Consider the following 26596-nt stretch of genomic DNA (forward strand, 5'->3'; position numbering starts at 1 on the left):
TTACAGCCTACGTGGGCATAAAGGATCCTTAGTTGCTTTCTTGAGTTTCCCATTTAAAATTAAGTACATTCCATCCACACACACAAAAAAGCACATATTTATGATGCTCTGCTTGTTACAAAGCTCAACATGAACTGGCAAATTTGTGCCAAGATAGGTTTTCAGGGAAAACTGATACGTGAAATTATATCAGGTCCTTATATCCTGGTATTGTTTATCCATGAAACCCCGTATCGACCTTAAACACCCAATAAGAAGACTATAATGGTAACTCTCCAACCCTGGGAGATAAACAGAAAGACTCTCCTGAGAGCAAGACTTCACTGGGGAACCAAATAATATCCTCCTCAATGTGGCTTAGCAAGTTAGTTAAATCTCCAAACCCTTTCAAATAATACAAGGATTCCAAAAATAGTTTTCCCTATTCAGATAAAGGTGAAATAAGAGTCTTAATTGCATAGAAATTCTTTGAGATTAAATAGATCTTCCTTTCAAACTGACAGTTGTTTTTTCAATTGATGCCTTTGCAGTTGAGAATTCTGATGCTGATTACTCTTATCTGAAGGTAAAGGTGTGAAGGGCTCAAAACCAAAGGGGGGCGGGATCAAGGCTGGGAGGTGGGGATGGCTGGGGTGGGGGGGAGTGGTGGGGGGAAATGGAGACAACTGTCCTTGAACAATGATAAAAAATGTGAAAAAATACATGACAACCAAAAAGAATGAAATGAAATAAAGGTCAAGGTTTCCCACCCCTGCCCTGCCCCCTAGTGAAATAAAATGCTCTTGAAGCCTAATGAAAATGGGGAATTACTACACACAGTCTGGGGAAGGACCCAGAACAAAGTCTGCAGGGACCCAAAGGCGAGTCAGCAGTCAGGGTCACTGGTGGCCTCCGGCCCTGTGTCTGGGGCAGGGAGCCATGCCGGCCGCTGCTGCCGGAGACCCCACCTCTGTCCCGGCACGGTCAGCCTGCTGTCGAGCAACTCTCTCTCAAGACCTGCTTTAAAAAAGCTCACAGCCTCCCATGACCTACTACCCCTTCTTGGTGGCCCCCAAGTATCCCCTCTCCATGATAAGAGGGTTTTTTTCATGATAAGGTTTTAATCTTGACCTTAGATCCGAGTCAGTCAACCATAGCATTACTAATATCTGGGCCAATGATGCTTTGTTATGAGGCACTACCTGCGCATTGGAAGATGTTTAGCAACAGGCCTGGCCTTTACTCCACAGACGCTAGTAGCACCCCCTCACCCAGGAGTGCCAACCAAAAGTGCTCTAGACGTCGCCAAATGTCCCCTGGGTGGGGCTAGGGGGCGAAACTGTCTCTGGTTGAGAAGCAAGCGCTGCCTTAGATGATAAGGAAAATGATGGTTAGAAATGCCCCTGCCATCTCTCCTTCTCGTAGTACGAGGCGATGTGACAGGTGCCATCAGCCAGGATAAGAATGCCAACCTTTGTCCTGGGCTCTGTACTTTCTCTGACCTTGAGCTGACCTTTTGATCTCTTGGATGCCTGCACAGCCTCATCTTTAGAACCAAGGCATTCTCCTTCAGTAGGCCTTGACTCAGTGCCCATTGAGGGGCAACCGGAAAGAGCGCCTCCTTCAGAGCTGTTCACGGTTTGGTGAGCCGGGAAACCGTAATTAAAATAAAAGCTTTACAGTCAAATTCGAGGTTTCCCAGCTGCCAGTGAGCAGAGAGACAGAGGTGGGAGCCCCTGGCTAACCTGTAGCAGATGTGACAGTGTGACGTCTGTCCCTCAGGCCTACGTGCTGTGGCCACAGACCAGGAACAGCTGGTGCTGCCTGACGCCTCTGCCTCCTCATCCCTCTTGCCTGTGGGAGTGAGCCATTCCAGTCCCACGCTTTCCTAGCCTCCTACCCACTTCTCAGCCCGAAAGGCTCTTACTGGGTGAAGGGCTCCTCCCTCTTCACGTTCACCCTTGTGCAGGAAGACATTTGAGCAATGACAAGACCAGTTCTGTGCCACTGGCCTTGACCGGCAGCCTTGACACGGTCACGCATCCCCGAGGAGGTCCACATTTCAAAACTCTCCTGGCAGCACTGCCCCAAACAAGGTCATGTCCTGACCAACACAAGCCCAACGGTTGTCCCGCGAGCCCTGTGCAAACACCCTGTAGAATTATCAACCCTGCAGATGAAAGGGTTTTATTGCAAACACTTCGCTTTTTTTTTTTTTCTGTTGGAACACGAAACAACATCCGCACAGAATAAAGACCCACATCTTTATTGCGTGCAACGTACAAGATGAAGTTGTGTTTATTTTTAATCCTTTCATGGAATCTGGCCAGATCTGACGAAATCTGGAGATATGACTTCCGGAGAAAATTGAATTCTTCAGTTTCTTGTTGTACAGTTCATGAAGACCCCAGACCTCATGGGGGATATTTCCATCCCCCTCATTTGTAGCCCTTCCTACCACTGAGAGTATCTTTGAGTATGGAAGAAAAACACCTCTTTTAGAAACTTTTCTGTTTTTCTACTTCGCTGACACAATATTCTGTAAGTGGCCACTTCTGTATACATGTTATGTTTGCTTTTGTGCTCCCTGGTCCCGAGGTGGTTATCACTGGCAGGCTTGATACACGTAAAGTGTTTGTGTTACAAAAGATTGTGTTACGTAAAGATTGATGGCATTCATTCCAGGGCCACCTGGTACTGCCATGAACCTACAAGACTGAGCTTTATGAGAATCTTTATACCTCAGAGTGCTTCTCGAGTTACTGTTACACACACACCAGTCCCCACCGACCCCGCAGCAAAGCCGGTTCCTCGCCCCACACGAGGGCTGTGCAACGAGCCCATTGCAGGAGCTACCTGCAGGCAGCCGCAGCCCCACGGGTCACCCTCGCCAGGCAGCCTGTGGCAGGGCCAGGGCCTCTGCAGTAGCAGGTCAGAACGAAAAGCAGCACCACTATTCTCACCAGTTTGGGGAACTTAAGCCTTTCCTTAGGAAAGTAAATGCTGCACAGGTTTCTTCTCCTCCACTTGGCAATAAAACAAACAAACACACAAACGAATGACTCAAGCTTACTGGCTCTTCACCCCCAGTGAGGCAGGCAGTGGTAGACTTAACGACCGTGTGGGAGAAGCACAGAGAAGAAATGATCTCTGGGATACACTGAGTTCCGGAGAAAGCAGTTAAATCAGAATGGTCTCGGACACTGTGCTAGAATCTAGGGGCATTTTTCTTCAGCTCTGTTTCACAATCAGAAAATAAAAATCACTCTTTATCCCACTCTTTTGCAATTTTATTTCACAACAAGCAATCGAGATGTTTAGATAGCATCTCCTGTTATTAGCATTGTTGCCCCAGGCTAAGAGCATGCCTCTGGGCGACACCACCCTGAGCGACTTTGTAGGCATTGTCCCTTTTTATGTTTGCAAAAAGGACACAGGACGAATGTCGCTGTCCGTGTTTCCGCAGACAAGCACACCAAGGGCTAGGATTTGAATTGCGGGCTCCGCCCGACATCTACGAAGCTTCCTCACGCTGGCGACTTCGTCAAAACTGTCCATCGCCTCCCTGCATTTTTTCGGAAATCCAGTCCACGTACTCAGCAACTTTGGTGTAGACGCCCGGTTGTTCTTTGCGGGCACAGCCTTCGCCCCAGCTGGTGACGCCCACCAGATGCCACATTTCGTTGCGCTGACAAACTAAGGGGCCGCCTGAATCTCCCTGGGTCACAGTGGGCAGAGAAATAAAATGATGGAAGGTTATGACCGACACGGCTTGAAAAGTCCGTAGCCACACCACACACACCACACGCGTGCAACCGCTCACAGCTCTGCAGGTGTCTCCCACGCTTCATTAGCTGTCCAGTGTGGTAGGAATTATCTAATGCAATAACGTATGGTCCAAAGAAGTTTTGACATCATCCCTTCACTGTCAAGTAAGTCTACTAGTCTTACGTTTTAGTACAATTGCTATGTGTACAATTGTCCTCCCACAAATATAGTGTGCCCCTGCATAGATTGGGACGTGTTTTTATATATGTATATCGGTTTTATATACATTCAACTTTTATTTTTTATTTTTTAAAGATTTTATTTATTTATTTATTTTTAGAGAGGGAAGGGAGAGAGAGAGAGAGAAACATCAATGTGCGGTTGGTGGGGGTTGTGGCCTGTAACCCGGGCATGTACCCTGACTGGGAATTGAACCTGGGACACTTTGATTCCCAGCCCACACTCAATCCACTGAGCTACACCAGCCAGGGCTATATACATTCAACTTTTAGAGGTTACATATGAAATTATCAGATCGTTTGACTCAGCTTTTAAAAACAACGGTAATGAAATACACTATCGGAAAATACATTTTGAAATGAATTTTTCTCACGTAAACCATTGCGTTTTTTATAGGACCAAGTGCATTACCTTACAAGCGTCTTTCCCCCCTTCTTTATAGCCAGCACAGATCATCCGTTTGGTTATTTCATAATCTCTGTATCTTTTCTGGCACTCTTCGTTTGTCACCAAAGGAATTTTTACCTTTTGTAGGATACTTTGGATTTCACCTGTGAAATAACCAATATGTGGCTTCGGAAGGAAGAAATACAGTCCGTATGAAAATGAGACGGAAGTCTTAAAGCAAATCGGAACAATGAACTTTGCCTTAAGCCCCCCCCCCCCCCTCGTGGATGTGAGGAGCAACGGTGCGTAGGGCGAGTTAGGGGAGCAGGGGCTCTGCCCTGGCCTTGGCGGCTGGGTCCGGACGACCTCAGAACCCGAGTCTCCCCAGAGACTCTACGCCCAGGGTCTCTGCTCTTCTCTCAGCTCAGTGGGAGCTCCTCAGAACTCCCTTCTCACTGCCAGCAATCCAAAGGACTGAAAGGGTTTGCCTTACAGCTTTTGTTTTATATATCCAAAATGATGATTTTGAAATATTTGGTTTTTTGAAAAAACAAGCCCAATCTCTGGCAATAGAAGAGTATCTTGTTCTTCAAGTAAATGCAAATGAACCTGAAGAACAGTTTATTTACAAATAAATTCTACCAGGAACCAGTTAAGGTTACGTTGAAATCTTTCTGTCTCTTAGTTAAAAAATATTTGAAACATGTGAATGAGTTGAATAAGGACTGAATGAGAATGAAAGAATGATAAAGATTGGCAAGTGATATCTTTTTGTAGAAAATGATGCAAATACTGTATGCTATTATATCTATCAGGAACATAATTTTGGAAAGGAAAAATGATTGGTTTCCCGAAAATTTCAAGAGCAATTGAAATACCCCAAGTACCCATAAGTAGGGGTTCTTCACTTAGGATCCATAGACAGAATTCACATTGTCTATAAACCTGGGTAGGAAAAAATACATCCTTATTTTCACCAGCCTCCCACTGAAGTCTAACACTCCCCTCAACTATGAGTGTGGGCCACAGTCTCAGGAGTATCAGCCATATCTGCGCCTCTCCCATCAATGTAAGTCACAGGTCAGTTCCAATCACATCACAGTCATGGAAGCTAACCAGAATGACCGTTTGTGCTCATCACAATTTCAAAGTCACGGTAGTTACTAGAACAACGTGTTATTTAATATATTAATAAAGAAGCACATACTTTACGACATCATAGCTTCTTAAAGGTGTTTTTTGATAACTGTCTTGTAATTTCATTGGTTGCTTTCATAACCCTATGTATTTTTATGTAAGCATTTAAAAACATCATTCAAAAGGTTGTTCGCAGGCTTTATCAGACTGCAGGAGAGATGCACTGGAAAACAAATGAATAAGAGCCACCACTCGGAGACAGTGCCCACCGTCTCTGTAGATGCCTGCCTGTAGTCCTGGTCACTCACAGCCAGGGAAGGCGGTGCCATCGGGGAGTGGTATCAGTGTTTACTACTGACACCAAGAACAGGGCGGGCTGGAGTGGGTTTGTCAGCCCTCCGTGGGACCAATCCTTCATGGGAAGTCAAACAAATGGGCTTTTTTTTTACAGGGTAATATGCTCAACAGTTTACCTTATTTATCCTTCCAGGCCCAGGCAAAAGTACCTTCTCAAGGGCCACTGAGCAAGTCTTTGAGAATCAATAGATTGGAAAGATCGCCAGTTTGGATGTAACGTTTGACAAAGCGCCGACTGAACGGGCCCAGGCCTCGCACGCCAGCCCCTGAGACCTGCTTTGGGAACAACAACGCCACCCAGCCCGCGGTACCTCTCTCCCTGGTGTAGCCCCAGCCCGTGATCCAGCAGTTGGAGTCCATTACGTTTGCGTCGTCTCTGGAGGGGAGGCATATCGGCTTCTGGAATTCTGAAAGGTGATTTTGAAACCAGAGTTCGGTGAGAGCTTTAGAGACTGATGTGTAAGACACACACTCTCTTCTCCCACATTCCCTTTGCTGCTGCTATTACTGAGTCGCACCAAGGATGATGCTTTGGCCTCCTGCTCGATTCCTAGGGTCACAGATTCAAGAAAATGTATCCCCTCACAGCCATTTCCACATGACATTTTCGGTGTTAAATTTTTTGGACTGAATTAAAAACCTCAGAAGCCACATTTATCACCAGAAGCATTTAGGAGTTCCGTCTCACACTGCGTATGATACTTTTAATGGCAACCGAGTGTCTAGTGCTGTTTCAGGCGCCTTTTTAAGTGCTCTGACTTACTAACTGACTTAGCTGTTTTGACAACCCAATGGGGTCACTATCGTGCCCACTTTAGCGATGAGGAGATTTGCGGCGCTAAGAAATAACAGCAGCTTGCCCAAGGTCACAGAACCGTCAGTGGACACAGTGGGCGGGTGTCTAGGAGCTGCAGGGCTTGTACCTGGAAGGCAGGGCCTCCGGCCGCCACGTGCCTGTCTCCCCAGGGCCTCCCCCTGCATCAGTCTCTCCTCCGCCCACACTGCACCTGCAAGTTAGTATCTGGTCCTGCTCGCCCTCATCCAGCCTGGAGATGTCCAAGCCCAAAGCACAGGTAGCTCCGCCCCACGGGCCGAAGGAAGCCATGCTTCCCGGATGCCGAGGGCACTTCTGTGTCCATCAGTTCGGTAGTGGACAGGCAGTTGTATCCTCGCCTGAAAGAACTAACGGACATTTCTCGCCCCTGCTAGAGGAGGTTTTTATGTCCAGTCTGAAGTCTTACCTTCCTTGGCATTCCTCACCCTTCCCCCAACTCCACCCCCCAGAAAATAAAGACGTTCTCTGCCGATTCCGCCCTCTCCTTCAAGTGGATGTGGACACCTAAACCAGTGTTTCACCTGCACACTTTCTCCTTCAGCGTGCCACGTACCGGTCAAGTTCAAAGGAGCCTCGAGCTTTATTAAGGCAATGTCATGCGTGTTTTCTGCGATACTATAGTTTTCGTGAATAATAATCTCTTTGATCTGGGAGAAAGGTGTTTCTGTTGTGATCGCTGACAAGTTTAAAAGGCCACCATAAATGCGCCACGTGTCCAAATAGGAGAGCCTGGGAAAGAAAAAGAAACGTGTGCTGGGAACCAGAAAGGCTGGTCCTTTGTCCTTTGTCCTTCTGCTTCACCATCATCAACAATCACACACACACACACACATACACACACACACACACAAAGCCTTGGGAAGAGAATGCTGCACACAACATGGTTCTACTGGCCTCACCTCTCCTCCTGCAAATTTGTCATCACCCACAACAGCCATCTCGGATCTCTGAAGATTTGGTTAATAGCTTTGGAAATACACATGGATGGGATGATTTCACATTTGTTGTGAGTAAAAATACAAAAATGTCGCTGTCCCACTCTGGGAGAAACTGGCCGGGAGGGATTCTAGCAGCGTGTCCCGGGAAAGTCATTCTCAGCTCACGGATCCTGGAAGCAACTGCTCGTGAAATTCAGCAGCTTCGGGAAGTCAGACTGACTTTACACATGCCCCCTCAGCAGGGCAGGGCAGGGGGAGGGGCTTGAGTGCCATTCAAAGTCTATCTATGTTTTGGGAAGTGTGAACATTTAAATGAACTCTCTAAAGATGATAAGATCCAAAGTAACCCTCAAGTTATTCTTGAAAGCAGTCCTGGGTAAAGATATGGAAAATGTTTATGATCAAGCGAGTGGGGTGAGACAGGCACAAAACTCCAGCTCTTACAAACACAACGCTGAGCCTTCGGGACTAAAATTTCTTAACGTAAATAGGTATAGCCGCCATGCAAAACAGAATGGAGGTCCCTCAGAAAGTTAAAAATAAAGCCAGGTGACCCAGCAATTCCTCTTCCAGGCACACATCCGAAGGAAGCAGGATCACCATCCCGAAGAGATAACCACAGCCCACATTCACTGCAGCATTGTTTACAACAGCCAAGACATGGAAAAAACCTAGGAGCCCATCACTAGATGGGTGGCTGTAGAAATGTGGCATGTACCGTGAAATATTATGTAGCCACAAAAAGAAGGAAATCCTGCCATTTGCAACAACAAGAGTGACAGACACTTGAGGGCACTTGAGGGCACCCTGAGTGGAATAATCAGACAGAGAAAAAATACTGTGTGACCTCACCTGTGGAATCTCAAAACCCCTGAACTCAGAGAAACAGAGGGCAGGTCCATGGTTGGCTCAGGGGAAAGGTAGGGGTGGAGTAGGTCAAAGGCTACAAACCTCCAGCTACAGGATGAATGCATTCTGGGGAGGCGAGGTGCTGGGTGGAGGTTCTACTGTACTGGTGAACGGTACTGTGTTGCGTACTTGAAAGTTGCTAAGAGAGTAAATCTGGAAAGTTCTCACCATACACATGAAACACCGTAGCTATGTGAGATGATGGATGTGTTAACTAACCTCCCCGTGGTCATCTTTTTACAACACATACGTATATCAATCACATCCCTGTGCTGTACACCTTACATTTACACAGCATTATATATGTCAACCATATCTCAATAAAGCTGGGGGAAAAGGGAGAAAATTCTCGATCCCAAATTGGGACTTATTTGGGGAAAAGGGAAACAACTATTTCCAGTCACAGGATCTTCCTTCCAGGCCAGCAGCCTCGCCCTCAGCAAGGTCACAGGCACAGAGCCAACCCGGAGACTCGTGCTGCTGTAGGCAGCTTGGCCGGAGGCCCGCCCTGTTCAGCTGGGCCCTCAGCAGCAGCACCCTGCATGCTGTTCACAGCACCTTTTAGACAGGAAAGGGGGCATTCCACGGAAACGAAAATACTTCTTGAAAGAGATCAAGTGTCTTTTGCTATGAGTGTCTCTTTTGCTCATTCATATGCTTTTTCCACTTGTACATGTATTTAATCACATCTTATATTTTCTGAGTCACTTTATGTCCCAGGAATAGCGCTGAGCGGTTTAAGTGTGTCACTTCATCCTCCAGTAATCTTAGGAATTAGACACTGTTGTCATTCATATTTTACAGACAGAAAATACAAACGAGAGAGAGTTGCAAACTGTGCCAGGTCAGCCATGGCTCTGACGTGAGGCAGAGCTGCGACTCCAGCCTTGTCCTAACTACCAAGTCTGAGCTTCTGCAACTCGAAAATCCTGTTATGCACACTGTTTGCCTGATAGAGGAGAAATATTATATTAGATCATATTACCTGAAACAGATAGGGTAATAAACTATTGCATTTTTGCTTTCTTATTTATTAGTAATGTTACTTAGTAATGTGTGGATCCATGGGCCTGAAAATGCAGGCTTTGAAGAGGCAGTTGGGACATTTCGTAGTTACTCTGTAGAGCCCACTTTTGCAAACACACCCCACGCTGGTCCCATGGGTCCCACTGGCGGCACTGGAATACCATCTCTGCTTTAAAATGCTTTGTATTCAATAAGCATAAACTTCCATTGTGAGACTGACAGGACGATTGAGAACTCAGTGCAGACTCTTCAAAACGAAAAGCAAGAAAGGACGCTGGATGCAGCGCAGCCAACACTTACCCGTTGAAGCAATGGGCGGCAGTGAGGACCCACCGGTCCGCAATGATGGAGCCTCCACACACGTGCTTCTGGGTTTTCAGCTTCACTTGCAGGCTGACCTGCCAGGGCCACTCTCCCCAGGAAGAGTTGGTTCCTCCGACGATGCGCGTGGCCATTTTCGTGGTGCAGCCTGAAAGGAGAGCGTTGAAGGTAGTGGCTGGATCAGAGGGAAAGCAGCCAGGAAAGGCGAGACCCGTAATTCCTTCACAGAAGACGGCGTGTGCTAAGAAAACAGCGTAGGCGTCCTTATACGATTCTTTGAAAAGGCGAGGTTGACTCACCGGTGTCATCTCCACTTCTACACAGTCTCAAAGAATAGCCGGATCTTCCTTGTGTCCCGTATGTAATCCGGGTGGGGGAACCGTCCTCAGAGAACCGTAAGGAGCACTTGCACCTGCGAGAAATGATCAGGACAAAGATGCAACCTTCACAGACGGGCAGGTTTCATGAAACTGTCTGCCGACCTTTTCTGAAAGATAAATTCTCTTGGGCTGGCATAGCTCAGTGGATTGAGCACTGTCTGTGAACCAAAGTGTCGCAGGTTCGATTCCCAGTCAGGGCACATGTCTGGGTTGCAGGCCATGGCCCCCAGCAACCGCACATTGATGTTTCTCTCTCTCTCTCTCTTTCTCCCTCCCTTCCCTCTCTAAAAATAAACAAATAAAATCTTAAACAAAAAGGAAAGATAAATTCTCACTAACGTGTCTCCCCGACAGTCTTCTGGGCGTAGAGAATACGTGAAAAACTGACAGCGGACCGTCTCCGTGCAGGTCTCTTGGCAATCGCTTGCTCCTTTAACGAAGGTCATGCTCAGTTCTTCCCCTGCAAAATCAACTCCTGCATACAGTCTTGAATGGCAGGGCTCTGTGGCAATTAGAAACACAGGAAGATATAAAGTGAAAACAGCAAGAAGCCATATTCACACAAGTCTCTGGTACATTGAGGATTGTTTCATCACCATGACTGGTTAGAAGAGCATAAAATCGGTCACATTTTATGTAGCATGACTGAGTCACATTACCAGGCAAAGTTCTTTTGCAGGTTAGGAGGCTATATCCAGACACGGCGTTTTCCTGAGGCATGGGGGCGCTTGGGGTTCCGCTTTTGGAAGTCTTAAGTAAACAAACATTTCTATTTTTAAAAAAAAGCAAAAGAAAGGAAACAGCATTAAAGGCAAATAAAAAGCATTTAATATATAAAAAAGAGAATACCCCTGCAAATTTTTACTCTTCTGAGAAATTCTCTTCAAAGCAATTCAGACTGCAGGATTCTAATACATTACAGCAATTAAGTGTCAATCAAGCCACTTCTACCTCTGAAGAAAACTGATAGGCGCAGATAACATAAAACAGGAGAATGGTAAGGTTCCACCTTCTGGTTGGAAAAAAAGAGGAAGAGAAAAGAACAAAGTCTGGGGTTTATGCTGCTGACAATGTTGTGTAACAAGATAACCTTCTCTTAGCTCCATGGGGTGTGTGTGTGTGTGTGTGTGTGTGTGAGTGTGTGTAAAGGGTGGGTTATCTGAGGGTGAGCAGGTCAAACCAGAACCTTAATCAGAATAAACAGGGCTCCGGTTTCTGAAACAGAGGAGTTCGCACAAATGAGTTTAAACGGTATGCCGCTGACAGGTGATTTTTACTTCCAGCTGACACAAAACGTTAAGATCAGTAAGAAAGGGACCTAATCCTTCTTTCTCCACGGCTGTCATTTCCTTGCCTCAATGATGTGTTTAAGTACAAGAAGACAGGAAGAGAAATCCGCTAATCTCTTAAGTAAACTGCACCTGGCAGAAAAGTCTGGTCCCTACTTAAATGGTGGGTATCAAGCATTTAGAGAGAAATGAACAAAGCTATAAAAAAAACCAAAACCTTAAACTGTAAAGTTAAAGCGATGCCAGGACAGCAGCAAATGCTGCTTCGTGTTCCGACTCACCTCTGTGATTCTGTGGGCGAGGCATCTGTATGGAACGTAAAGAAGAGGCAGTTGGGGTGATACGTGCAAATGGTTCGACACACAAGGGCATCCGGGGTGATCACTCGGGCCACATCCTTGTCCGAAAACGCGAGATGTTGGAACATGTTCATGTGGCAACCTGTGAACTCACAGGGGGAAGGTGTTGCTCGGTGAATGACACGTTGCTAAATGTGCACGTCCTGTGTCATCGTCACTACGGAAAGGGTGACTCTTCATAGCACTAAACATCCTCAGTGAAAAGACGTCAACCTTCCCCCAACCTTGTTTGCCATTTGGGAGAAGGGAAAATGTGTTACCTCTCATGAAAGACAGATTGCAAGGCCAGAGGAGTGAAAAAGCTCATCCTCTGCTCCTAGCTCCGTCCTAACCGGTGCAAAACATGTAGGTTACTCAGCGTGGATTTGTATTTTCTATATATTACCTTGACCCTGAATTCCCAGCCTTAGGAACATGAAGCTTTGTGTTCTATTTTCCTGAATATTATGAAAAAAGACTTTAATAAAAAGATATTAAGAAAAATATTAGGTAGCTAACAAAATGCCATGTGCCCATTGAAGTTAGAACAGAAGAAACTGAAGTCTACCTTCATTATTCTTATTTAATCTTATTTTACTTACATTTTTTGTGTACATATTATTGCACTCAGTTTACTCAGTTTAATAACACATAAGTTCCATTAAAATTATAGCAGCTTGGACTTCCGGACAAGATGGAGGCACAGGTAGATACACTGTGCCTCCTCACACAACCGAAAGAAGAAGAACAACAAATTTAAAAACAAAAAACAACTGGAACTGCCAGAAAATCAAACTGTATGGAAATCAGACAGCCAAGGAGTTAAAGAAGAAACATTCATCCAGATCAGTAGGAGGGGCGGAAATGGGCAGCCGGGCAGAGAGGACTCACATCAAGGTGGCTGCTGGAGGACCAGGCAGTTCCACATTTGCTTGTGTTTTGGATAAACTCGGTGGGGCGGGGGGAACAGGGTACGAGACAGACCTAGCAACCTCGGGTTCCAGGGCAGGGAAGTAAAGCCTCGAAAACCTCTGACTGAAAACACCTGTGGGGGTTGAGGTGGCAGGAAAAACTACCTGTCTCACAGGAGAGTTTGTTGGAGTGACCTACAGGGTCTTGGAACATACACAAACCCACCCACCAGGGAATCAGCACCAAGAGGGCCCAATTTGTTTGTGGGTAGCAAGGAAGTGACTGAAAGCCAGTGGAGAGCTGGGCAAGTGGCATTGTTCCCTCTCAGACCCCTCCCCCACATATAGTGCCACAATGCCGTGACGTCAGTTGCCCCGCGCTGATGAACACCCAAGGCTCCACCCCTTACTATGTAACAGGTGCACTGAGACAAAAAAAAAAAATAGCCCAAATGAAAAAACAGATCAAAACTTCAGAAAAATTACAACTGAGTGATGAAGAGATAGCCAACCTATCACATGCACAATTCAAAACACTGGTAATCAGGATGCTCACAGAACTGGCTGAGTATGGTCACAAAATAGAGGAAAGAGTGAAGGCTATGAAAAGTGAAATAAAGAAAAATGTACAGGGAACCAACAGTGACAGGAAGGAAACTGATACTCAAATCAACAGTTTGGAGTAGAAGGAAGAAAGAAACATTCGACCAGAACAGAATGAAGAAAAAAGAATTTAAAAAAATGAGGAAAGGCTTAGAAACCTCAGGGACAACTTTAAATGTTCCAACATCTGAATCATAGGGGTGCCAGAAGGAGAAGAGGGAGAACGAGAAATTGAAAACTTATTTGAAAAAAACAATGAAGGAGAACTTCCCTAATCTGACAAAGGAAATGGACTTCCAGGAAGTCCAGGAAGTCCAGGAAGCTCAGAGAATCCCAAAGAAGTTGGACCCAAGGAGGAACGCACCAAGGATGTTATCATTACATTACCCAAGATTAAAGATAAGGAGAGAATCTTAAAAGCAGCAAGAGAAAAGGAGACAGTTACTTACAAAGGAGTTCCCATAAGACTATCAGCTAATCTCTCAAAAGAAATCCTACAGGCAAGAAGGGGCTGGGAAGAAGTATTCAAAGTCATGAAAGGCAAGGACCTACATCCAAGATTACTCTATCCAGCCAAGCTATCATTTAGAATGGAAGGGCAGATAAAGTGCTTCCCAGATAAGGTCAAATTAAAGGAGTTCCTGATCACCAAGCCCTTATTATATGAAATGTAGAAGGGACTTGTCTAAGAAAAAGAAGGTAAAAAACTACGAACAGTAAAATGACAATAAACTCACAACTGTCAATAACCAAACCTAAAAAACAAAAAACTGAGCAAACAGCTAGAACAGGAACAGAATCACAGAGATGGAGATCACATGGAGGGCTATCAGCAGGGGAGGGGGAGAAAAGGAGAAAAGGTACAGGGAGTGAGAAGCATAAATGGTAGGTACAAAATAGTCAGGGGGAGGTTAAGAATAGTATAGGAAATGGCGAAGCCAAAGAACTCACATGTGCGACCCATGGATGTGAACTAAGGTGGGGGGATGCTGGTAGGAGGGACGGTACAGGACAGAGGGGAATAGAGGGGGGCGGAAAATGGGACAACTGTAATTGCATAATCAATAAAATATATTTAAAAGAAAAAATAAAATAAATAAATAAAATCTTAAAAAAATAAAATTATGGAAGCTTAATAATGATCACAATTATGGGAAAGACAAAAAGAACTTAAATGACCATAGTTAGATTAGGAGAGACTCCCCCACCATAACATAATATCTGCATAGTTGCAGGCTGGGAAATTAGAGCTCAACTATTTAAATCTTCCTTTTTTCAATAAAAACGTATTACGTGTCATCTATGTCAATCTCTCAACAGTATCCTCTCAAGGACGTCCCTGACAAGTTGTTCAAGTCTTGCTTAGATGCTCACACTGATAAGGAGCTCACTGCCTGATGACGAGGCCCGTGTCTTCGGGACCACTCTTGGTGTTAGAAACTTGTCGTGTTTTTTCACAGCAGTCTCTGCTTAGATCTGCCTTACGGAACCACTCACATTCTTCTGGTCTCTCTCCCGATGGCAGGTCTTCAACACACAAAAAACTAAGACCGTCATCCTGACTCTAGTTCTGGTTAAATATCTTTAGCTTCCTCATTTAACCATTTTTTATTTTCCTTTACGTCTAGATATCTTACCATCCTGGTTACGTTCCTTCAAAGCGCTGCATGCAAAATGCGGATCGCAGAACTGGGTGCAACTGTCCAGTCACGCTCTGCATGGAGAGTGACCACTGCTGGACACAGGGTTTCCTCTGGGATGAGGAGAACGTTCTGGAACTGCATGGTGGTCACCCTCGAGAAATTTTCTGAATACACTGAGAACCACTGAATTGTATCTCTTAAACTGATAAGAACAGATAATACGCTTGATCTCAGCCAAAAGGCCTAGAAGCAATGAATTGTATATCTTAAAAGGGTTAATTCATGTTATGTAAATTATATGACAAGTTCTAAAAACTATGAAAAATGTATACTATATTAAAATATCACACTTGAAGACACAGAAAAAAGATATGAATATTGAAAATGAAGTAATCGGTACCATTGGGACCACTACATCTGGTACACATCAGGGAGGGGGTGTGCTGGGGACGAGAAGGAACAAGAAAAGCGAGGTATCGTTCCTCACTTCCCAGTGTTCTGTGGAGGGGCCCTAACTCAGCTCCCGCTGCAGGGCTTGGTGCAGGGCTGGCACTCGATGCCTTGTGGACTTGGCTATCAGTGATCTGGTTTCAAGAACAATTTACGAGTAACACCCTGATATGCTAAATAGAGGGCTATGGTAATTTTCTGGATGATTCCACTGAAATTACGTCTATGTCTAAAATGACAGAGTTTCATTGATTTATTACGCTGGAGCCATTTGACTAGATAATGGACATCACCAAGAAATGACCCTGTAGTTTTCTCTATGTTACCACTGCACTAGCGCCCCGGTGCTGCAGAAACCAACGACCATCAGCTCAGTGGCGTGGAACAGTGCAAGTCTATCCTCTCGCAGGTTCTGGCGGTGAGACGTCTGAGATGGGTCTTACTGAGCTAACGTCAGGACGTTGTCAGGGCTTCGCTCCTTTGGGAAGCTCCAGAGGAGGACCCCCTTCCTTGCCTTTTCCTTCTAGAGGCCACCTGCCTTCCTTGGCTCGTGGACCCTCCTCCATGTCCCAGCCAGCGGTGCCACAGCCTCCAGTCTCTCACTGACTGAGCCTTCTGCCTCCCTCTTTCTCTTTTAAGGACCCTTGTCACTTACTGGGCCCATACGCATAGTCCAGACTAATGCCCAACGTCAAAGTTCTTAATCCCACCTACAAAACCCTTTTTTTGCCACGTCAGGGGACATAATCACGGCTTGCAGAGAACAGAATGTGAACACATTTGGGGAGCTCTTATTCCACCCACGACAGTTACGCAGTGAAACGGTAGCCACGGCATTACCAATTTCTGAGAGTGCGCAGGGCTTCAGGGAGAATCCAGACACCACGTTTTTCAGCGCCTTTATACTGGTCGGTGTTCCCGTTGCACTGTGCTTCAACAGGCACCTGTTCCTGAAGGTGAAGAAAGGGGGTTACTTTGCTTTCTAAAATGCAAAGTGCACGCAGCCGTCCATTGCATGGGCTGTGGGGAATAAAGCAACCTGCACAATGACTTTGATAATGAGTGGACTAGGGGTTTGCGTGTTTAATGAAATAGACCTCTTCATCCTCTGCAGAGGAAGGCTAAAGGTGAGAATGGGGTGGGAGACCTCATTCTACAGGACTTTATTCTACTGGAGCCTCATTCCACAAAGCACAGCGGTCTGGGAACCAAATGGAAAGCACCCTCTCAAGGGAAAACAACACTGAGATTAAATAAATAAGGGAGTGTGTAGGTCTGAAAGCCCTGTTTAGTTTTCAGTTGGAAAATAAAAAAAGATTAAGAAGAATGCAGTTAAATCATGAAACCACTACGGTAAAGAACAAAGACGAGGAATTTTACCCACCGGTGCTCTGCATTGGCAAATGCTCGGGTGGCGTAGGTGAAGAAGTTGCAGTGAATGTTGTTGGTGCACCTCCTTTGGCATTCTTCAACACTCTCCACCTTGGATGCATTAAAGTTGTCTCCTCTCATGTCAATTCCTTCATAAGTGTCTCTGTGGCAAGCTGCACACACAAAACGCATAGAGCCCATTCAGCTTGCCTTCTAGAAACCGGTGGTCAGTTTGGGCAGTGTAGTTTTGAAAGATGATACCCTGTGTGGGCCACTGCTCTACTAGTTAGGGGATTTAGAATTTTTTATTACATCGTCCAGTGAGCAAAGTCTGCTTGAAATCAACACACGGCAATGTTTTGGAGTCCTAGCATGGAAAACAGTTACTTGGCTTCTAAAACCGCAAGGTGTGTGCAGCAACATGGGTAACACTTTATGGCGAAATGAGCAGTGAGCGGTGGAAGACACACAGGGGCCCTGACGCCATGTGCTGGGGGTTTGCCCCAGTAACTAAACCGACAGCCTTCGACCTCTTACATGAGTGAAGGAGCGCCTCACTTATTGGCTTATCTCCCCATTTTCAGCTGCTCCTGTCTGATCGCAGACTGCACCTGCAGGCCCTGTCATTGACACCTGGGTGTGACATCATTGTCACAACATGCACAGAGTTCTTGTGCATGCATGCTGAAACCATTTCCATCTTTTCGCTTTAAAGTTTTCTTAAATTCTGCTTCCCCCCTTCCAATTCAAATGTATCTCATACAAAAAAGGATAGAGAATTCTTTTCACAATGAACAAAATTGAAGAATTAAGCTCTTTTTTTTAAATTAAAGATTCAGATTTGTTCATGAGACTCCCAGGTAGGGAAACCAGGAGTATAAACCATAGTCTATTGTACATCATTTTCTCCTCCTAATATAGTTGAAGGAGTCATAAAACTAGATTTAATGGTGGGGATGACAGAAAATATGTAAAGTATTAAAAAAATGATTTACTGAGTCACCAAGCTGTAACCCTGGACAACACCCCCAAAGAGTGTTAAAGGCCCCCTGGGGAAAGGACAAAATCACCCCTGGTTGAGAGACAGCAAAAACCACAGGGGTGAAATGGGGAGAGAGTACCTCTCTGTTCTGTTTAAGATCCTTATCTGGGATCAAGGGAAGGCCACTGTTTGGATGTCTGTTCTATTCCTCACCTCCTACACCATAGCACAAACCTCATAAATAATAGGGGCTCATGAAGCATGTGTTGACAAGACCAGAGAATATGTCCGAAGTACTGTCCCTCTCTCTGTCGTGCCTCAGAGGGCTCCCTGCCAAACACCCATGGAAATACAGAGGTTGAGCAGAAGCCGTTCTAAGGTTGACTCATCATTCATTCAACCTGAGCTGAGAAATCCACACCTTACCACTTATTCGATGACCGCATTGCTTTAAGGAAGGTCCAGAAATTGCACCTGTCCGGGACATCCTTGGCAGGGTTCCTGTAACACTGTCTTTCAAGAAGCAACCAAACCTGTTTTTAAAAATAGCTTCAATTAGGAAATAGAATAATAAGCACATGTTGAGGAAATGTCTAGCATTTTTAGACACTCATAAATTTAACTGGAAGTAAGGACAATAGGATAGCTTCCCTGGCACTTGCTGGAAAGAGCATTCCTAGAGGCAGTTGCATAATATCTAACAGTCTTTGTAGTACCTAACTTCAGTATATTTTTCCTGTACATTCACGATTTTAAGCACAGAAAGTCAATCATGTTAAAGAGTTAATGATTTTTCCTGTGTCCCCAAATTTGGGGAGAATTATGTTTCTACTTGGTGATTATTTCTGTACATACTTTTATTTACATAAAAAATTAAATCAGCCCTGGCTGGCGTAGCTCAGTGGACTCAGCTCAGGCTGTGAACCAAGGCATCGTGGGTTCAATTCCCAGTCAGCGCATGCCTGGGTTGCAGGCCACAGCCCCCAGCAACCGCACATTGATGTTTCTCTCTCTCTTTCTCCCTCCCTTCCCTCTCTACAAGATAAATAAAATCTTTAAAAAAATACCTTTCCTTACTATTTAAAAAAAAGAAATTAAATCAATCATGAGAGATGGATCTGTGTTCATCTCGCTTATTACCTCCTTCTGTCCTCACTTTCTTTGTCTTTCATGTCAACTTTGATGGTGATTTCATTATTCAGAAGGGTTCTAGAACCTGATTCAACTTATTTAAAATGTTAACACCTGTCATACACAGTCTGGGTTTCCTGTACAAGTTTAGCATGTAGAATCAAGGGATGGTTGTCTAATCCCTAGTTTTTAAATACAAATACAGGGAAGATTTTTAAAAAAGAATGATAAATGTGGGAATGGGAATGATGAAGAAACATTCATTATGGATACTGATCAACATTAAAGAAAATTATAATGAAACTATGGCTGAATTTAGGTAACTTCATGAAGTAACAAGACTTTTAATTATGAACTACTTTTCCAGTGCTTTTACTTTTCCAAATTACCAGTTAATAATATATATTCATCCCTACCTGCACACACCCTAGGTGGCCAAACTGTTCACTACACACACCATTCAGGCCTGCCCTCTCCAAAGGTCACCAGCTCTGGATCTCATTCAATTATATTTGCAACAAAATGCTTGGTCCCTTGTCTGTTTTCTTAGGACTGTGCTATTCATACATGTGATCACAAGTCCTTGTGTAGGTGAAAGATTCACCTCTTGTTAAATCCTTTCCTGAATCAGTCTGTAACCCAATGATCCACAGGCATCTTCCTTGTAAGCCTTTGATAGAAAATGACTAGCATCTGCTACTTTAAGTGAATGCAACAATTATTTAAAATGCAGATTTCTAGGTCCAAGAGACTTTGGTTCGGTAGGTCTGGGCTTCAGCCTAAGACATTGTTTACATGAGAACCACTCTAGGCGACTCCTTGAACCCCACTTGAGAAACATAACCCTGTGATATGCTAAATAATTTTGTACACAACTGATTCCATTCTGAAAAACGATGGGCTTCCCCAGTAATGAAATATTACTCTTTACTTTTTGTCTGTGTCACTGGTCGAACTTTCCGGAAGAAAGCTGAAGAGCAAGCACTTCGGGTGAAACGTGCACACCGCCTGGCAGTGCTTGGCGCTGGGGCTGTACACGGCGCTGACATCACCACCCCTGAAGAAGACGTCCTTGTGGAGCTGAGTGAGGCATCCTGGGGTGTGATCATTAGGGGAGAAACAACATTAATTTGGAATGCATACACACAGTATTCATCAAAATGTATTCGTGTTCTGATCCTTCCTACTCCCTCGATGGAATACCTAAAGATGTGTGCTACCTGGCTTTAATTACAGAGGCAGGGCATAACATATTTGGACAACGTGGGATGTTAAAATCATTCTATGGGTACTTCTGTATAAAAACACGTGGGTGATTTTTATTAAATCATAACAATAATTTGCACATAAATTGTCCTTGAGAAAACTAAAGCCTAGCTTGGCTTCTCCCCGTTGCCTAATGTGCTATGAAAGTATCATGCCTTAAAAATAATGATGTATGATCTCTTTTCCAAAAACAGTTCCACAACAAACATCCTCCCTAGATTCTCACGATCCCTCTGTAAGGGAAGCTAGAGACAGGCTTTATCATGGGCGGCTGACTTTTTTTTTTTTTTTTAAGAAAGCAGGTAGCTGAGTTTCAAGGCAGGACAGATGTATCTGAGCTCCGCAGGGCTAACGAATGCCTTGGGACATAAATGCAGCTCTTCCGCCTTTCAAACTTGTTCCCTTTTATTGGTCCCAGCGTTAAATGTTCCTCATCTCAGTGTAATTCAAGCAAATGAACAGTTACTGGGTACTTACTACTTTAAGAATGAGTGCAGGGCAGGCAGTATTTTCTCAGTCTCTATCAGCTCATTTTTTAGGTAGTTTAAGCAAATGCATGCATATGCCAAGTTGAAAATACATTTCAAGCTGTTTGCTGTTTGGAATTGTCCCCAGCTCTAAATGACCCTGCATCCCACAGATACAGTATCGTTACCTTTACAATTTTACTCTCTCACATATGCAAGTGATACCTTGAACAGGTGAATTGAGGGGCTACCTTGAAAGACCCCCTGCAAAGTCTGCTTAGTAGGCTTTTCCAAATCAGGTAGAACATCTCCCTTAGTTGGCCAACTGCCCATTGACCACAGGACATTCCCACGGCCGCCTTGTCCATTGTTTAGGGCCACAGTCACCCATTCTAACCGCATCTATTTTTGAATTGCCTTTCAGGGAATGGGCAGCTTAGACACGTATACTTTGTTAAACACCGAAGTTTAAAATTTTGTCTGCACTATCCAGCCCCTCTGGGGATCTGGCCCTGAGCTTTGTTATGACAACCGAACCCAGCGAAGTGGCTTCTCTTCCTCTCAGAGGTGTGGCTGAGATGACTTACCTCGGGGAAGGTTTATGTTTAGAAAGAGGGGAGATCTCTTGAGGTGAGGGCTGCTGGGAATGCAAGTGGCCAAGCGCACAGACTAGAGTTCACATGGGCACAAAACCCTGAGTGAGAGCACCAGCCACCAAGTGGCCCAGCGGCCTGTTCTTTTTAGACAACTGGTGTTTTAGACAACTCATCATTATTAAGCCGCCATTTTCCCCATCCCAATGCACAAAAAGGGGTACAGACAGTGACCAGTGCTAGCCTAGGAGCCTCCATTCTGCACCCAAGCCTTTGTCAACTGCCAGGTGACTCAGTGGGTGAAAAGGGTCAACTAGAAATACACTAACTTTGAAGAGGACCAGGAAGAAAGTTCTAGTAAGTGTTCTTGTTTATCCTCTTAAATTGAGACTGATGATGATGATGATGGTGATGATGGTGATGATGGTGGTGGTGATGACAATATGATGATGAGAGGCTTATTTGTATTGTATTTTAGAGTGTATGTAAAACAAGTTATCTCATCACATAAAATGTTATATCACATTAACCCCTGTGTGTATAAGCTTTGGACAGGTTATTTGGTCTTGTTAAACAAAAGAATATGTAATCAATAAGTAGATGAAAAATCTCTAATTTTTAAAAATTAGGTGAAGGATATGAACAGGTAATCTTCAAAAGAAAAACAAATAATATGGAAGTATACAAAAAATTGTAATGATCACAAGTATAGATCAGTTAAAACAACTAGATGCCATTGTACTCACCAGAGTAGAAAAAAATTGAATTATCTAAGTTACCTCTGTTGAGGTACTGATTTTGGCTGCAAAGGATAAGAAGAAAACTTAGGTCAAAGCGACCTGCATGCACATGAACTGTGTTGGCTCAGACGCAAAAGAGCCCGTGGGGGGTCTGGCTTCAGGCAGTGCCCGCCGTGGCGCTCAGCTGACCTCATCCAGACACGCTCTGTCTCCACACGTTTGCTCCGTTCCGGGGTTGCCTTTGCTCCGCGTGGTGCCAACATTGGTGCCAGAAGCCCGGACCTCTGTGTGCTCCCACAGGTCAAGTTCAGTTTGAAATAACATGTGTCAGGGTCTTATTTCTAGAGGTGTACGCAACAATCTTGTCCCCGGGCTGTGTGCCCTCACTGGCTCAGGCCTGCCTGGGTCGCAGCCACAGCCACAGACACCCAAACTGCTCAGAGGCAGCCGTTCCTGGAAGTAAATCAGGAGCGGCTTCCAGAAACGGGGAGCCCTGTCAGGACACAAACCACTGACGGCTGCTCAAGTCCCCAAGTGGGAAAAGTCATCCCTCTCACTTGCTGGCGGAAAAGGTCAATTGAGGAGCAACCTTTCTGGAAGACAATTTCATCATGTGTATTATAAACCCTTCCAAGATACCCACATAAAAATACCAGAATCTGGTATTTTTATTTCAAAATTTATTTTTGCTGAAATAATTGAGCACGTGTGTGAAAACCTGCGTACAAAAATACTGTGGACAGGGGAGAATACGAGGTTCCAAATAATATGGCATGTATTTATTCACTTGAAAAGATAGCTACAAATAGGACACGTAAGTGATAAAAAGTATCTATAATTAATAACATCTTTGTTAAATCCGTAAGTTGTCGTGTGTAGAAAAATATCTGAACGACTAGACAAAAGGCTTTTAAAAACGGCCGTCGCTGGATTATGGGACCTATAAACAATCTGTAGTTTCCCATTTTTCTGCTTACTTGCTCCTCTGACTTTCCTGGCACGATTTGACATACAAAAACAATTTTTTTTTGCCAAAAAGATAAAATCGAAATGGCCGTGGTCCACAGCATCTCTGGCTTCTAATCCTTAATATTCGCTGGATTCGTCTGGGGTGGCGATTATGGCTCAGAGGAGCAATGCAGGGTGAGGGGACAGATGGAGAGGCGTTGTGGTTTGGAAAATAAGAGCTTCTTCCTGAAGGAATTTTATCTGTTTATAAATGTAACCTTTACCCAGCAGCTGCTCCTCTTAGCCACGCCGCTGAGAGGTAAGCAAGCACCACTGCGGTGTGGTCATTCTAAGTCAACAACCACTCCATGTCTGCCCCTAACGGCAGCGCACGCAGAATGGCCCACTACCATGGTTGAGGCAAAACAGTGTCCAGAATCATCCCAATTCTCTGAAAATGTACCAGAATGGCGAGAGAGAGAAATAAGTTCAAAATCGCTGCTGTTGAAACCAGGACTACTCACATGGATGGTTTACTAGAGTACATCTAAGCCAGGTGCTTGCAATTTCGAAATGGTTTCCCCGGGTTGGTTAAGAGTCTAAGTATGTACCGTCACCTACTCAGGTTGGACCCACACACTTTGAAATGGCTAGCACTCTTGAATATAGAGTGTATTTTTTTTGAGTGTTGATAGAGGGCTGATTGTTTGTTTTAAGTTCTGCTTTGTTGAGGGTCCTTTGCAAACAGGAGTTTCTGTTAACACACACCCAGAGACATCCTCACTCCTGGGCTCCTCCCCCTGGGGGTCTAGGGCAAAGGTGAGCATTAAAAGGGCATGTCCTGATTTGTTAGGGCCGGACCCCCTCCCCAAAGCTCCGTGTGCAAGAGTTTTCTGCCGGGGTGCTACGGTTTTCTGAACTACTGTTTCACACACCGTGAACTTTATGTTTTACAGATAATCCACTCACCACCGGAAACTGTGGCAAACAAGCAGATGAAATAAGCCGCTTGCCTGAATAAAATCATCCTGAAAGAGAAAGCAACACAGGCATGACTCCACTGTTCATAGAGGTATGTAATATGAACCTTAATTTAAGGGGACATGGATTTTCCTTTAAATGTCTGGATTGGGAATCGAAACCCACAATGACAAGAACACGGGTTTTCGGTACATTTTTGTGCCCAGGGGCTTGGCACAAGGTGCAATTGGCACCTCGAGACTAATAATTGTGCTTATTGTTCATTGGCCACCTGTGTTGTTGGCAAGTATGGAAAGGGAATTGGTAGAGGGGGATTAAACAGTTATACATTCTGTTGATTTGAGCAGAAAGAAAATTTTTGTAAATAATGGCAATACGATCATTCCAGGTTCCCTAATTAAAGCTCTTAACATATTCAAGCCCATTTTTAAATTTTTAAATCAGTTAATAGGCTTTGGATTTTAAAACATCTTCCATTTAGATATTTCCACGTAAAAAAGCACCACTATCTTGTATACTCTCTAAATACACAGGAAATGAAAACAAACTAGTAGCTTCTTCATGCCATAGAAACCATGCTTAATTTTTTTTAAATATCCACTGTCTTTGCAAGGAATTGGGAGAACAGAAATTTTCTACCTGAAAGGGCAGTTGCGTCTGTGATTCCGGGCTGAGGGTCTCCCGCCACTTACAAACGGATGGTGCTCGAGGGTCCCCCCGTGCAGCACGGCAGGCAGTGTTTTCCTGGCTGCGATGTTGACTTTGGCTTTCTGCCCACGGTTCCAACTCTCTGTCCTGTCAACACAGTCCGTGGAAGTGCCATTCCTGGATCCAGCTATTTAATATATTAACCATTTCACGTTGGGTCAAGGTCTGCCCAGGTTTCCCCTTTTAAAAATGTTTGTAATGTTTCCCATTATTGGCGGTCATGAAGCTTAACACTCCTCTAACGGGACTTCGTCCATTCTAACTGCCCAGGTGCACAATTGAGTAAAGGGTGGTTGGGTATAGGCCGGTGGCCCTGGAAGCATCTTACGGCAAATGGTGCCTTCCTCTGTCACGGGCAGAGCACTTAATACAGTACCACTGAAATGTAAGTACTGGAGGGAGTTGGTGGATGTTTAGGTCCTGCTCCCACCTCATTCAGAGAAGACGATGTAGCAGGGTTGGCAAGCTACAATTCACAGACCAAATCTGGCCCAGCACTTGTCTTTGCAGGTGGAGTCGTATGCATCACAGCCACGCCCACATGGTATTGTGTGTGCCGGCGTCCACCCTCCAACTACAGCTTAGTAAGTAGCGGCGACAGAGATGCCATGGCCCGCAAAGCTGAGATTTGCTATCTGGCCCTTTCCAGGTGAAGCAGGTACAAAACCCAGGCTAGCACACCTGGCGTAGAGTTCAGACTTCTCTGTCAGGACACCTGGACTGCAAAGAGGTGCACTGGCTTTTCCTGGAGCCTGTTTCTGCTCAGGGAGTTTTACCTTATTTCAACTTTTAAGGAAAAGTCTCTTTATACACTGAAATACATCTCCTTGCATCTTCCATTCTTTGGTCCCAGATTTTCCTGCTGGATTCACACACACAAAAATATTATTCTCCTTTTTGTGCTCTTAAAAATATTTAAAGACCAAAACCACTTGCCCAGTAAGTCTCCTTTGTTATCTAACTATGCTTCAAAATCACATTACATCATTCGGGCTGGAAACTTCGGTTTCCAGGGAGCTGCTGCTTAGGTAAATATTTAATGCATATTGCTGCAATGCAGAACTGTGTTTATTGAAAATGTAGCATAACGTTGCCAATGAAATAATTTCTGGCTGTAATGAAGGCGCATATCTGAAACACGCCAGCTGCAACGCTTTTTAGATTCAGGGTGTCTTTCAAACCACCTGCCAGTTCTTTTCATTGCGGTTTACTTTTACCGATTCCTGTCTTTCCTAGTTAGTTAACTCACATTTCACGAGAATAAAGGCTGCCCTAAAAATCACATTTCAGTATGCTAATCATTTCTTCCAAGGGAAAACCGTCATCACACTGAGGCATGATTGTCTTATGTGAAACGTGGTGGTGGAGGAGGGCTGTACGAGTACCCTGGACTACCAGAAAGATGAACAAGCGGGTCCTGGAGCAAATTAAGCCTGAAACACCAGTGGAAGGTGGGAGTGGGGGGGGGGGGCCGAACTGAAACTGCCTTACTTCAGGCACATCAGAAGAAGGCAGAGTTACTTGGAAGGGACAGCAGTGCTGGGAAAGCCAGCAGGAGGCAGGAGAAGAGGCAGCACTCCAACCAGGAGACTCCATCAGAGGAGCTGTAGGTGTGCATCCATGGGAGCTGAGTGGGGCTGCTGAGGACACGAGGACAGGAAGTTGTAGATGTCACTCACTCATAGGGTTGCCAGGAGTGGGGCCAGATTAATGGCTCATAACACATACACACGCACTGCCTATTATCCAGGTGATGCAAAGAAATACATTTTGACCATCTAGATACAGTCCCTGGTAAAAATTGACCTTTTTGAAATCAGAATCTCTTTATTTGTGAGACAGGTAAGAAACAGTTGGTCCAGAAACTGACACTCCACAGTTGTTGGAGCATCAGTCCA

At 44.8% G+C, this 26596-nt stretch overlaps 1 protein-coding gene and 1 pseudogene across 1 annotated transcript; both read right to left on the minus strand.

Moving 5' to 3' along the window:
- Positions 1-2673: 2673 nt before the first annotated feature.
- Positions 2674-24815, minus strand: KLKB1 (kallikrein B1). Its single transcript, XM_028526312.2, has 15 exons — positions 24630-24815; positions 23979-24037; positions 19927-20089; positions 18291-18397; positions 16896-17055; positions 16352-16461; positions 11848-12007; positions 10937-11046; positions 10617-10779; positions 10197-10309; positions 9877-10045; positions 7257-7432; positions 6180-6275; positions 4399-4538; positions 2674-3697 (listed from the first exon to the last, which is right to left on the minus strand). Exons 2-15 carry the CDS (start codon positions 24034-24036, stop codon positions 3524-3526), a joined length of 1899 nt encoding a protein of 632 aa, XP_028382113.1. The 5' UTR covers position 24037; positions 24630-24815; the 3' UTR covers positions 2674-3523.
- On the minus strand, positions 15202-15315 carry LOC114509046 (annotated as a pseudogene).
- Positions 24816-26596: the final 1781 nt, after the last annotated feature.

Source organism: Phyllostomus discolor, chromosome 11, assembly GCF_004126475.2.
Source record: "Phyllostomus discolor isolate MPI-MPIP mPhyDis1 chromosome 11, mPhyDis1.pri.v3, whole genome shotgun sequence".
Lineage (NCBI taxonomy): Eukaryota > Metazoa > Chordata > Mammalia > Chiroptera > Phyllostomidae > Phyllostomus > Phyllostomus discolor.